A 13,572-nucleotide genomic window follows, 5' to 3' on the forward strand; every position below is an offset into this window, starting at 1 on the left:
GTAGTTAAGTCACAGACTCGGCTAGGATCTGGCATGGCTGTGGTGTAGGCTAGTGGCTACAGCTCTGATTCGACCCCTAGCCTAGGAACTTCTTTATTCCATGGGTGTGGCCCTAAAAAGCAAAAAAACCAATCTGTCAAAAAGAATCTTTTCTAAAAATTGAAGTATAGTTGATTGACAATGTTCTGTTAGTTTCTGGTAAACAGGAAAGTGATTCATTTTTTTTAAAAATACTTTTCCATTATAGTTTATTATAAGATATTGAATATAGTTCCTTGTGCTATACAGTAAAATGGGTTTTTTTAAATCTATTTTATATTTAGTAATATGCATCTATTAATCCCAAAATCCTAATTTAATCCCTCCTCTCCTTTCTTCTTTGGTAACGAGAAGTTTGTCTTCTCTGCCCGTGTTATTTCGGCTTTATAAATAAGTTCATTTATATCCTTTTTTATATTTATATCATTTTTTAGATTCCACGTATAAGTGACATCATATGATATTTGTCTTTGTCTGACTTACTTCACTGATTATGATAATCTCTAGGTGCATCCATGTTGCTGCAAATGACATTATTTCAATCTTCAAAAAGTATCTTTGGGATACTTTTGGGATACTGTCGTGGTGCAGCAGAAACAAATCCAACTAGGAACCATGAGGTTGGGGATTCGATCCCTGGCCTCGCTCAGTGGGTTGAGGATCTGGCGTTGCCATGAGCTGTGGTGTAGATCACAGACACGGCTCAGATCTGGTGTTGCTGTGACTGTGGTGTAGGCCAGCAGTTACAGCTCTGATTGGACCCCTAGCCTGGGAACCTCCATATGCCGCAGGTGTGGCCTATAAAGACAAAAAAAAAAAAAAAGTATCTTTGGTTTTCCAAACATGGGTTAATGGGCCAATGATACATTCATGAGTAATTACTAGGTAATGATACTTTATATTTGAATAGCATCTTACAACCGACTCATGCCAACCTGTATTATATACGCATGACTGGTTTCCACATTTGCATCTCCAAGTCTGTGCCTCCACCCTGAACGCCAGACTCATGTATCCAAGAGCCTGTTCAACCCTGAACTTAAAGATCTAATAGTGTGAACAAGCTCCTGTGACTCTTTCCTTGCTCCCCTTCCCCAGAGTGCTCCCCCTTCAGCCCTCACCGTATATCTGTGTGCATGTGTTTATATACACACACACACATATTACACATGTATGAATATATACACTGTATATGTGATAGATAGATAGAGATAGATCGATCTGTGTATGTGTGTGTATGGGTGTGTGTATCTTCTGTTGGTTCTGTTTCTCTGGAGCACTCTGGCTGATACAGACACCTCCCTGGGAGTTTCTGAACTAACTGGCATGAAGTGTCTGGGATGCCACAGCCGACAGAAGAGCTGTGGAGAGTAGATTGTAATGGGTTATGATGCCAGAATTATTTGGGGACCAAAAAAATGGCTGATGAGACTTTGAGAAAGTATTCCTACTTCACAGCTATTTCTGCTGTCTGGTGACTCCTACAGTACTGCGGGTTACCCTACCACTGCAAATAATCAGTTAAAAAAACGGAGAATTTGTGGAGTTCCTCCTGTGGCACAGCAGGTTAAGGATGTGGTGTTGCCACAGTTGTGGCGTAGGTTCAAGCTGCAGCTCAGATTCCATCCCTGGCCTGAGAACTTCCATATGCCTTGGGTGCAGCCAAAGAAAAAACAAAGCAAAATAAACAAACCAAAAAAAACGGAGGTACTCCATCCCTTACTCTGTTTTTAGATTTTAGAAGTGATTTCTTTCTTTCTTTTTCTTTTTTTCTTTTTTTTTTTTTTTTGCTTTTGCTTTTTAGGTCTGCACTCACAGTTTATGGAGGTTCCCAGGCTAGGGGTTGAATTGGAGCTGTAGCTGCCAGCCTACACCACAGCCACAGCAACGTCAGATCTAAGCCAAGTCTGCGACCTACACTACAGCTCATGGCCAACGCTGGATCTTTAACCCACTGAACACAGCCAGAGATTGAACCGGAATCCTCATGGATCTTAGTTGGGTTCATTAACTGCTGAGCCAAGAAGGGAACTCCTGATTTCTTAATTTAGAATTTCCTTGGAGAACACTTAAAGACTAAGAGGTAGTTGTGGGAGTTTAAATTTTTTTTTGTCCATTCTTTGCTGGATTATTTAAGGTGGATATATTTATATGTTTGGGAGACTTTTATATTTATAGTCCAAGGAATGCTCTAGAAACTCAAGGTTGTGAAATGCCTGATGTTAGTAGCCAGCAGCCATTTCTGATTTATGATCTGTTACAAATACCCGAGAAATCACCTTGAAATCATTTTTCTGGTGTCTGCACAACTGATACAGGTCGCTGATAGCATTTGTTATTCTGTCACCACTTGCCGCTCCCTTCAAGTTCAGCAAATGCCTGGTATAACATTTCACAGACTCAAGGCAACCTGTCCTCCTTAAAGAAATGCATCTCTCATGGCCACGGCTGACAATGGCAGGTATCTCAATATTTTCCACCAGCAGTGCAGAATGTAGAAAACTATCATTAGCTACTAAAGAGCAAGTAGCAAAGTTACAGATAATTATGGTAAATTTACCATGCTGATAAGTGGATCACGCTAAAAAGTCTTACTTATATTAACTGAGTATTATTAGTACTGCTGTGCACATAAGATACATTTTAGTTTTATAATGCATAGTCTTGTTTAATCTTAAATTATGCTAATTAAAATTTTGTCAAAAACAAACCAAGCCTTTGAAGCGTTAGTATTCTAAACTGTTTTACCTGTAAGCAGTTTGCAAGTCCGACCTGAACTTTTGTCCCGAGTGGATCCTGAAAGAATACAATGTGTTATGTGTGATGGAAATTGATATTTGAAATGTTGGCATCTTGCCACCTATCTTTCTTCTAAGAGTCCCATTCTCAGAGGGCTTGGCTTGATTCATGGATTCCAAAGCCGTGGAAAAGACTCTATGACAACAAACGGCTTTTGCTTAATCGGACGTATTTTTCTCCAGTCTGTTCCTCCATACCTTAGATTGGTTGCTTCTAAGAAAACTCCTAAACCACCTACAGTTCTCTGGCTCACTTTCTTTTTTTTTTTTTTTTCCTGTTCTTTTTAGCATATGGAAGCTCCCAACCTAGGGGCTGAATTGGAGTTCTAGCTGTGCAGCTTGCGGCAATGCTGGATCCTCAACCCACTGAACGAGGCCAGGGATTGAACCTACATCCTCTTGGACACTATGTCGGGTTCTTAACCCGCTGAGCCCCAACGGGAACTCCCTGGGTTACTTCCACTCTTAATTTTATCAGATTGGAAAACACATTTCCCATGCCTCTGTGCTAATCTTCCGAGTTATTTAGAACCTTGGCCCCTGACTAAGCAGAGGTTTCAGTTCCCTTGAGGGGAAGGAACTTCAGCCCTCGCATCGTCCCACCAAAGAAACTGCTTTGTCCATCTTCACGGAAGTGCGGGCTCCACATCCCAGCTCCCAGTAAACAACCGTGGGAGAGCTGGGAGAATCCTTCCTCTGCTCACCACCTTCAGTTTTGTCTTAAGACCATGTACCTACACGCCACACTCTACTGCAATCCCATCTCTGCGGAAGTGACTGCAAATACTTTTAGATTTTCTCATGCCCCATCTGAGTCTTTTCTCTTGGCTAAATATCCCTGGTCCCATGAATCCCTTTTTGTCAAGCATGAAGGTTAATTTTATGAGCTAACTGGCTAGGCTATGTTGTTTGGGCAAACATTATTCTAGATGTTTTTCTGAAGGTACGTATAGATGTGATTCACATTTAAATTGGTAGACTTTTGAGTTCCCGCTGTGGTGTCTTGGGTTAAGAACCTGACGGCAGTAACTTGGGTCCCTGTGGAGGCTCAGGCTCGATCTCCATCCAGCACAGTGGGTTAAAGGACCCAGCGTTGCTGTGGCTGTGGCTCAGATTCAATCCCTGGCCTGGGAACTTCCATACGCAGTGGGTACAGCTATAAAAAATTAAAAAATAAATTGTGGACTTCCAGTAAAAACCCGCCTGCCTTGCAGAATTTGGACTCAAGATTATAACATCAACACTTGGCAGAATTTCTAGCCTGTGGACCAGCCTTATAGATTTCTGACTGGTCAGACCCCACAATTGTGAGCCAATTTCCTAAAACATCAATATCTGTCTCTCTGTCTGTTTCTGACTCTGTCTCTCTCTCAATATACATATGCCTTCATTTAGAGATGTAGCCCATTGGTTCAAAATTTGGTCAAAGCACCAGTCTGATCAAAATCCTATTTGAGAAAACGCCTTTACATAGGACTTAAGCAGGACATAAGGTTTTAGATACAAAGGTAAGGATATTTTTGTCCTTCTAGTGAAAGGCTCTGCTCTATCATTTCTTTCTTTCTCTCTTTGTCCTTTCTTTCTTTCTTTCTTTCTTTCTTTCTTTCTTTCTTTCTTTCTTTCTTTCTTTCTTTCTTTCTTTCTTTCTTTCTCTCTCTCTCTCTCTCTCTCTCTCTCTCTCTCTCTCTCTCTCTCTCTCTCTCTCTCTCTCTTTCTTTCTTTGCCTTTTTAGGGCCACACCTGTGGCATATGGAGGTTCCCAGGTTAGGGATTGAATCAGAGCTGTAGCTACAGGCCTACGCCAGAGCCACAGCAACACGGAATCCGAGCCATGTCTGTGACCTACACCACAGCTCATGGCAATGCCAGATCCGTAACCCACTGAGTGAGGCCAGGGATTGAACCTGCGTCCTCATGGATGCTAGTCAGACTCCATAATGGCTGAGCCACAACGGGAACTCGTGCTCTATCATTTCTTTGTGCAGGGGTTTCTCCTGTCAAAAATGGGACCCAGGAGGTAGAATATGTTTTTTACTTTAAATAGACCTTATCTTTCAGAAGTTTTAATTTACAAAATCATGGAGAAAAGAATACAAAGTTCACGCATGGCCTTCACCCCATCTCCCCTTTTACTAACATCTAACCTTAGTGTGGTATATTTGCTATAATTAATTGATACATTATTAATTACAGGTTTGTACTTTATTCAAGCTTCCTTCATTTTTTCCAAGAGTCCTCCTTTTCTAGAATTCCACCCAGGACACTGTATTTCCTTTTTTTTTTTTTCTTTCTCTCTTTTTTCTTGGAAGGGCTGCACCTGCAGCATATGGAAGTTCCCAGGCTAGGGATCGAATCAAAGCTGCAGCTGCAGGCCTATACCACAGCCACAGCAACACTGGATACCAGCCACACATGCAACCTATGCTGGATCCTTAACCCACTGAGCAAAGCTAGGGATCGAACTTGAATCCTCATGGGTACTATCGGGTTCGTTACTGCTGATCCACAACGGGGAACTCCCCATATTATTACATTGAGTTGTCAGGTCTCCTTAGACTCTTCTAGACTGTGAGGGTCTCAGATTTGCCGTTCTGCTGATCTTGAGGAGTATTGGTTGGGTCTTCTGTAGAATGTCCTTCCACTGGGGTCTGTCTGATGCTTTTCTCATGATGAGATTGGGACTCTGTGTGGGGGGAGGAAAACCACAGCGGTGACGTGCTATTTTCATCCCGTCCAATCAACATGCCCATCACTGCTAATCTTGACCACCTACCTGGCTGCGGTAGCCTGTGCCGACTCCTCCCCAATGAATGTACCTCCCCCTCCTTCCTGTAAAGGGCTCTTTCCATAAAGTCACTCTGGAGCAACCCCCCCAAGTGGAAATGGATGGGCTTCTGTTCGGAAGATGAGGGCACAGGAGGCTGAACACAGAGGCCGGAACAGATGGCGAGTTTCTGCACAGCCCTCTCTGGGGCTGCATTTCTGGGTGCATTTGAATTAAGGCGTGAATTTTTTTTTGTGGTTGTTGTTTTTTGGTTTGGGTTTTTGGTTTTTGTTTTTAGCAACAGTCAGAAACATTTTTTTTTTTTTAAGTTAAGAGCAATATAAGCTGAGCTTTATTTTTGGTGATAAGATATCTAATTTACTTTTGAAGGATTAAGTTTTTTCTTTTTTATTTTTTTTTATTACTCAAGTTTATCACATCTGTAGTTGTATAATGATCATAACAATCTAATGTCACAGGATTTCCATCCCACAGCCCAAGCACATCCCCCACCCCCCCAAACTGTCTCCTCTGGAGACCATAAGTTTTTCAATGTCTGTGAGTCAGCATCTGTTCTGCAAAGAAGTTCCATCTGTCCTTTTTTCATAAGTTCAGTCTGTCCTCCAGAAAAAGTCTTTAAAAGCACAGTGCTTGGGATTTCCTGTCATGGTGCAGTGGAAACAAGTCCGATTAGGAACCATGAGGTTGGGGGTTCGATCCCTGGCCTCACTCACTGGGTTAAGGATCCAGCGTTGCCATGAGCAGTGGTTTAGGTCGCAGACACAGCTTGGATCTGATGTGGCTATGGCTGTGGTGTAGGCCAGCAGCTGTAGCTCCAATTCAACCCCTAGCCTGGGAACTTCCATATGCTGCAGGTGTGGCCCTAAAAAAAAAAAAAAAAAAAAAAAAGCACAGAGCTTTGGGTGGTTAGGAAAAGGAATTCACCTGGGCCACTAACAGTCTGTTGGAGAGGGCATCTCCAGGCAGAAGGCTTTTTCCATTGGGTTTTTTTTAAAGTCCTTAAGAAGCATCAGAAAAGAGATTTCTGTTTATTTTCCAGAGGCGGCGCTCTCTGCAGGCAGCCAGGTGGCGTTCTTAGCCAGCAGTGCCCTGCTGGTTCATCAGTGGGGAGAGCCACAGGGAGTGAGGGCACAGAAAGACCTATCCATCCTCTTCTCCCCACACCATGGCTCATGATGCCTCCTGTTTAAAAACATCTATCATTACAGGGAGTTCCCTTCATGGCTCGGCGGTTAACTAACCTGACTACAATCCATGAGGATGTGGGTTCAATCCCTGGCCTCCATCAGTAGATTAAGGATCCAGTGTTGCTGTGGCTGTGGTGTAGGCCAGCAGCTACAGCTCCGATTCACGACCCCTAGCCTGGAAACTTCCATGTGCCACGGGTGTGGCCCTAAAAAGACAAATATATATGTGTTTATATCTGTATGACATATAAGACTAATATATATTTGTATACATATGCAAATATGTATACTATATATAAAAGATATATATACATTCTCTATGATTATGTAGGCTATGCAATTAAAATAAATATTATTTCCTCACAAAAGTTCAGCAACCAAATCATTTTATGAAATATTTTTTAGCCTCTTAGTTTATCAAAAATCATTTACCATATTTTGAACAAGAATGAAATTAAATTTCAATATTCCCCTTAAGGAGGAGTGCAAGGTAAAATACAGGACATCCTGTTAAATTTGAATTTCAAATAAACAGCAAATAATGTTTGTGTGGCCATGCAGTATTTGGGATGTACCCATGCTCCAAAAGTACTGATTATTTTAATGCAAAGTTTACAGGAACCCCGTATGTTATTTGCTAACTCTGGGAACCCTATCCCCAAAGCCAATTTCACTGGAACGAATTTGAAGCTCTCCGTATAGCACGTCGACATTTCCCTATAGTTGAAAGTCAACTTTATGTTTTTCAGAGGGGAAACGCCCTGTGGCCAGCTGCTTGCATCTCACTGGCTCTCGGCCCATAGAGCCCATCACACAATGGAAACAGCTTTTGTCACAGTCACCCACAGTTTCCATGTTGCCAGACCCAACAGGCAGAGACGTCTAGCACCCCTCTGTGTATCAAATCCTAGCACACCACTGATTCATTTTTAGTGCTCAGTAAATATTGAATGAAGGGAGATCATGATCCGACTTAATAGGCAGAGTATTTTATCTAATTTTGTTGCTTTCAAAATCCAAATTTATTTGGCTGCACCTGCAATATGTGGAAGTTCCTGGGCCAGGGGTTGAACTAGCCCCAGAGCAGTGACCCAGGTCACAGCAGTAGCAACACAAGATCCTTAATGGCTAAGCCACTGGGGAACTCTCTCAAAATCCAATTTTTGAAGTTCCCATTTTGACTCAGCAGGTTAAGAACCTGATGTAGTCTCTGTGAGGATGCGGGTTTGATCCCTGGCCTCCTTCAGTGGGTTAAGGATCCAGCATTGCCTCAAGCTCTGGCGTAGATCACAGTTGTGGCTTGGATCCAGTGTGGCTGTGGCTGTGGCGTAGGCTGGCAGCTCCAACTCCAATTCAACCCTAGCCCGGGAACTTCCATATGCCGCAGGTGCAACCATTAAAAAAAAAAAAATCCAATTTTTAATTTGTACTTAAAATAGGAAGAAATAGGTGACGGCTTCTGCCAGCTTCTTCCCTTTTCATTAAAAGAAAAGGATGATGTCATCCAGGAGAAATTGAGGAAATAGAGATTAATTACACTGAGAATTCTGTCTTTCATTCAAGCCTCCCACAGGACCACATTGCTTTCAGCTTCATGGGACTATTTTTAAAGAAGTTTCCAGCACTGTTCTGGCAAACCATACACATGGATTGCTCTTTGGAATCACCTGGAAAGCTTTAAAAGGGTCTGATGGCTCACCCCCGAGATGCTTCTTCAATGGGTCTGAGGTGCATCCTTGATACCAGGAGTGTTAAAACCCCCCAGGTGATTCTACTACATGGAGGGACGCCGTGAACCACAGAAGGGTGGAAACCGCGAGCAGCCATTTATCATTTTTTTCTGTGAATCCCGTGTGCAATGGTTTTCTTCGTGCAACAACTCATAGATTATTTTAAGTTAAAAATGACTCTAAAAGATCCTACGCTATGAAAAAAATTCCACTAGCTTTCCCTAGAATTCTAGTTCCATTGAAACTAGTTGTCAGAGGTTCGTTTCAATACGTCAGGGTTCTTCCAGGTAAGTGTGTGGAGTCTACTCCAAGACTGTGCGATGTTTGTGAAGAGGAAGGAACAGCTAATTAGTGAACGCCTTGTGTTTCGGTTTGGTGTCCTGTGGCACTGATGAGGTCTAATCAGGGCTAGCCCCCTGGCTTCCCTCCTCTGCTCTCAACAGGTGATAGAGTCAGGGGGTCTGGCTGAAGGCTTGGGCTCACCCAGCTGATCAGAACAAAGTAGGTCAGAACCTTTGGCCGCTCTAATTTACACGGGCCACTTTTGAAAGCTTTAAATTAGTAATCACACCATTATTATTCATAACTTGTAGTCACATAAATGGTTCATGCTGATGATATAACAGCTAGGCCCTTGTAAGTTTCCTACTGTCCTTCATTTTCCACAAAACCCCTTTGTCACTAATAGATCAGTTATTTATTGATTGATTGATTTATCTTTTTAGGGCTGCACCCGTGGCATATGGAGGTTCCCAGATTAGGGGTCTAATTGGAGTTGCAGCTGCCGGCTTACACCACAGCCACAGCAACTCCAGATCTGAGCTGCGTCTGTGACCTACACCCTAGCTTATGGCAACACTAGATCCTTAACCCACTGAGTGAGGTCAGGGATCAAACCCGCAACCTCATGGTTCCTAGTTGGATTCGTTTCCTCTATGCCACGACAGTTTTTTAGAACAATAGGTATGACCCAGAATCTAAACCCTCCCGCACCTTCTCTCATTGGCTCGGTTTGCAAATGTAACAGAGCAGGACCCTAGGGGGCCTTCCAGAATAGACCTCCATCTGTGTCTTCTGCCTGCCTTTCATCTGTAGAAAAACTCTAGTCAAAGAATATATTTAATCAGAGAAGGAAGAAAATGCAGAAAGAGAAAAACAGTCAAACAAGACAAAATAATAACAGTTTAGCCATTCAGCAAAGTCAAAGACTTCAGATCTTCCTCAAGGACTATAGATAATATCCTGAGCCTTGTCTCTTGAACTGTTTTGCAGAGACTGAAGCCCCTCGCCCAACAGGTGGAAAACGTTAACTTATCGTGCCCACAAGCGTGTAGACCCCAGATTGGCTGGAACTAGAAGATTGATGATGCTGACTCCCAATTTCCTCACCACCAACCAATCAGAGCTGCTCACGCCCTGCTGCTTAAACACTGTAAGACTCCTCACCGTCCCCCCTTCCCAGGGCGGGACATGCAGTTCTGAGGGTGTTAGCCTGCCCTGGCCCCCTTTGCCTGGCGAAGCAGTAAAGCTACTCTTTGCTATTTCACTCCAAACTCTGTCTTCTGCGTTTCTCTTTGGCACTGGTGAACAGAGGCCGAATTTGGGCAACACAAGGACTCTGTGCTTTAGGCCACCTTGCCCTGTCACCTGGCCCCTTGGAAGATGGTGTAGCTGGGAACCCCGGCCGACACTGGAGGTATGCTCTGTCTTCATCCCTTCTCCTGGGGTCTACTCCCACCGCCTGGCTCCTGAGCGTGGCCCACTATCTGAATGGCTAGACTTGTTCTAAAGAATCGTATTCAGAGTTCCCATTGTGGCTTAACTCGTTCGGAACCCAACTGGTATCCACGAGGATTCGGGTTTGAGCCTTGGCCTTGCTCAGTAGGTTAAGGATACAGCATTGCCATGACTGTGGTGTAGGTCACAGATACAGCTCGGATCCTGAGTTGCTTGTGCCTGTGGTGCAGGCTGGCAGCTGCAGCTCCAGTTCGACCCCGAGCCTGGAACCATATGCCGCAGGTGCAACTGTAAAAAGGGGGGAAAAATGGGCATCTTACCCAAGTTAGAATGCAGGATTCTTTTATACTAAGGTTTCCTGGGGTTAAACCTGCAGATGCCAAAGTCACCTGGGCTTGTTTGCCCCATAAGCTCCTGTTGTCCCATCTCCTTCTCATCCCCATTCACCATTTCCGGCTGAGTCACTTATTTTCAGCCCCTTGACTCTTTGCTCTAGGAAAGCATTGTTACCTAGTCCAAACCCATACTGCTCACTGCGCAGGCAGGCCAATACCTTGAAAGACCAGGTGTTGGGGCAGGAGTAGCCACTTGATTCAAAAGCCAGCAGACAAAGAAGATGGTAGACTAGTGTTCTATTTAGTTGGTTTTGTTTTGTTGTTGTTCTTTATTTTGGCCACACTCACAGCATATGTAAGTTCCCCGGCCAGGAATCGAGTCCAAGCCAAAGCTTCAACCTATGCCACAGCGGCATCAACACTGGATCCTTAACCCTCTCCACTGGGGGATCAAACCTGCCCTGCTGCAGAGACAACATAGGATCCTTAACCAGCTATACCACCAAAGGAATTCCAAACAGTGATACTTTGTTGTTGTTTTTGGCTCCACCCATGGCATATGGAAGTTCCTGGCCCAAGGATCAAACCCTCGCGGGCTGCAGAGACAATGGTGGATTCTTAAACTTCTATACCAAAGACACCTAGACCAGTGTTCTAAAGAATCTTACTCAAGTTAGAATTCAGGCTTCTTTTATACTAGAAGGACGAGGGTGTTGCTGGTTGCTGCAGACTTCTTGGTGCTGCCAGACCCTGGAGGGGGTGTAATAATCCTTTGTTCTTGCAGCTGTCCAGGTAGGTCTGGCTGGGATGTTCAACAAGACAGATGTTACTCTTTCTGCAACTTTTTATCACTATGCAAATGAGAAGTGTTATATCTTTAAAGGTCCAGCCTGGGAGGCAGAGCCTTGAGAATGGGCTATTGTGTATATTTCAGGCTACAGACAGCATTCTTTTACAAAAGAGCCAGCATGACTAAGCACAGGCAGCAGAGCACAAGGGTCCCAGCTCAAAGGGATCCAATATGGAGTCAGGTTTGTTCTCTGTTACAATGTCTCATTGCTCAGTAACTCTCAACCATTTTGGGGATTTTTTTTTTTTTGCATTTCCTTATAATATCTGTATTATCATTTGCTTAATATTTTTCCTTAAGTTGCCTTTCCTTAAAACAAAAACAAGGATTTCCTGCTGTGGCTCAGTGGTAACAAATCCAACTAGTATCCATGAGGATGCGGGTTTGATCCCTGGCCTCAATCAGTGGGTTAAGGATCCAGCATTGCGATGAGCTGCGGTGTAGGTCACAGATCCAGCTGGGATCCTGTTAGCTGTGGTTGTGACGTAAGCCAGCAGCAGTAGCTCTGATTCAACCCCTAGCCTGGGAACCTCCATATGCCACACAGGTAGCCCTAAAAAGCAAAAAAGGAAAAAAAAAATTTTTTTTTTGCTTTGTCTAGGCAGAAATATCCTGAAGTCATACGCTTGATGTGTTATTTTATTTTTCCTTATTGCACATTAAAATAAACCCATAACTGTTAACATTAAATATTCGTGGACTCTCTGGAATCACCCTGTAAATCAGAGCACTCTTAGACCACATTTTGGAAAGTGTTCACCCCAGGGCTTCGCCTGGAGTCTGTTCACACCTACCCCTGCCCTTTCTACCCATTCTGCATGGATCCCTTGGGTGCACTGTTGAGACATAAATACTTAGAAGTAATAAAACTTGCTATTCTTCCGACCCGATTTAGCAAACTTAAGTGCAAATGGGATTTCACTGATAAAAGACTACAAAGTTAATGTAATGTGCTCAAAAGCACCAACTCTGGAGATGACTTGAATTCAAGTTCCATCTCTGCTACTTCTGTGAAAATCACTTGGCCTCTCTTAGATAGCTCAGAGGACTGTAACAAAGATTAAATAAATTAAGACATGTTCAGAACTTAGAACCATGTCTGGCCCTCATAAGGGCTGTATAATTGTTAGGTATTATTAGAAGCTGTGAGTTTTGGCCATGGACGTCTAAAGAAACAGTACTCCATGAATGTAGTTGGCATCCCTTCCTTGGAGAAAGAGTTTGCTAGGGAATCGGAGCATCCGAAATATCAGGAACTGATGTTTTTAAAATCTTGTGGCAATATTGCATGTACTTATTTATGAATCAGGTGAGCAATACCTAACATAAGGCTTTCAAACGGCATCTGCCATGGCTATTTAGTTATGCCAATGGAGTATTCTATGCAAATTTGAGAATAATCCTTCTCCCCCCCTTTATTTATTTTTGTCTTCCAAGGCTAGGCATTGAATTGGATCTATGGCCTCTGGCCTACACCACAACCACAGCAATGCCAGATCCGAGCTATATCTGTGACCTACACCACAGCTCAGCGCAAGACCAGATCCTTAACCCACTGATGGAGGCCAGGGATGGAAACTGCGTCCTCGTGGACACCAGTCAGGTTCATTTCCGATGAGCCATGATGGGAACTCCGTCCCCTTCTATTCTTAAAAATGTATTTATGTAGTTTGTTTTTATTTGAAAAGTGAAAATGTTCACTAAGCAGTAGGAGTTGTGCAAAATGTGTGCGTGTGAGCATGTGTGCACACATTTGCACTGTTTTGAAGAGGATTTCTATTAGCGTAGCAGATCGTTTTCTTTCTAAAATGAAGTACAAAACTTACATATGTTAATCTGTAACAAAGCAGTCATAATTTTCCTGTTTTTGTTTTGAAATGACTCAAACATCAGCTACGTTACTTTAAAATGTCTTTATTACATTTATGAGGACTAACAAAGGAACGGGAAAGTTAAGTTTGAATAAAACATCTCAATTCTAATTTTGAAACCTGATCAGGAAAAAATCGATTTTAGCTCGATAATCATCCAGGAAGTACACATCATCACTGTTAGGCTGTCTAGTAGGAAAGCGTTCATCAATGTTAAGAAAAGGCTTTCAGCTGATGCCA

General features: G+C 43.1%; 2 protein-coding genes across 2 annotated transcripts in view; both read left to right on the forward strand.

Moving 5' to 3' along the window:
- The window catches only part of LOC125136843 (transmembrane protein 14C), a 95,593-nt gene extending 85,714 nt beyond the window's left edge, over positions 1-9,879 (forward strand). The window contains exon 6 of the mRNA XM_047797683.1: positions 9,812-9,879. Coding sequence (XP_047653639.1) covers positions 9,812-9,818 — 7 coding nt within the window. The 3' untranslated portion in view covers positions 9,819-9,879. The remainder of the gene's footprint in view (positions 1-9,811) is intronic.
- A 12-nt stretch (positions 9,880-9,891) lies between these two features.
- SYCP2L (synaptonemal complex protein 2 like) overlaps positions 9,892-13,572 on the forward strand; it is an 89,185-nt gene continuing 85,504 nt past the window's right edge. The window contains exons 1-2 of the mRNA XM_047797684.1: positions 9,892-9,971; positions 10,131-10,235. The gene's annotated coding sequence lies outside the window, so the exon portion shown is untranslated. The remainder of the gene's footprint in view (positions 9,972-10,130; positions 10,236-13,572) is intronic.

The sequence above is a fragment of the Phacochoerus africanus genome, chromosome 9 (assembly GCF_016906955.1).
Source record: "Phacochoerus africanus isolate WHEZ1 chromosome 9, ROS_Pafr_v1, whole genome shotgun sequence".
NCBI lineage: Eukaryota > Metazoa > Chordata > Mammalia > Artiodactyla > Suidae > Phacochoerus > Phacochoerus africanus.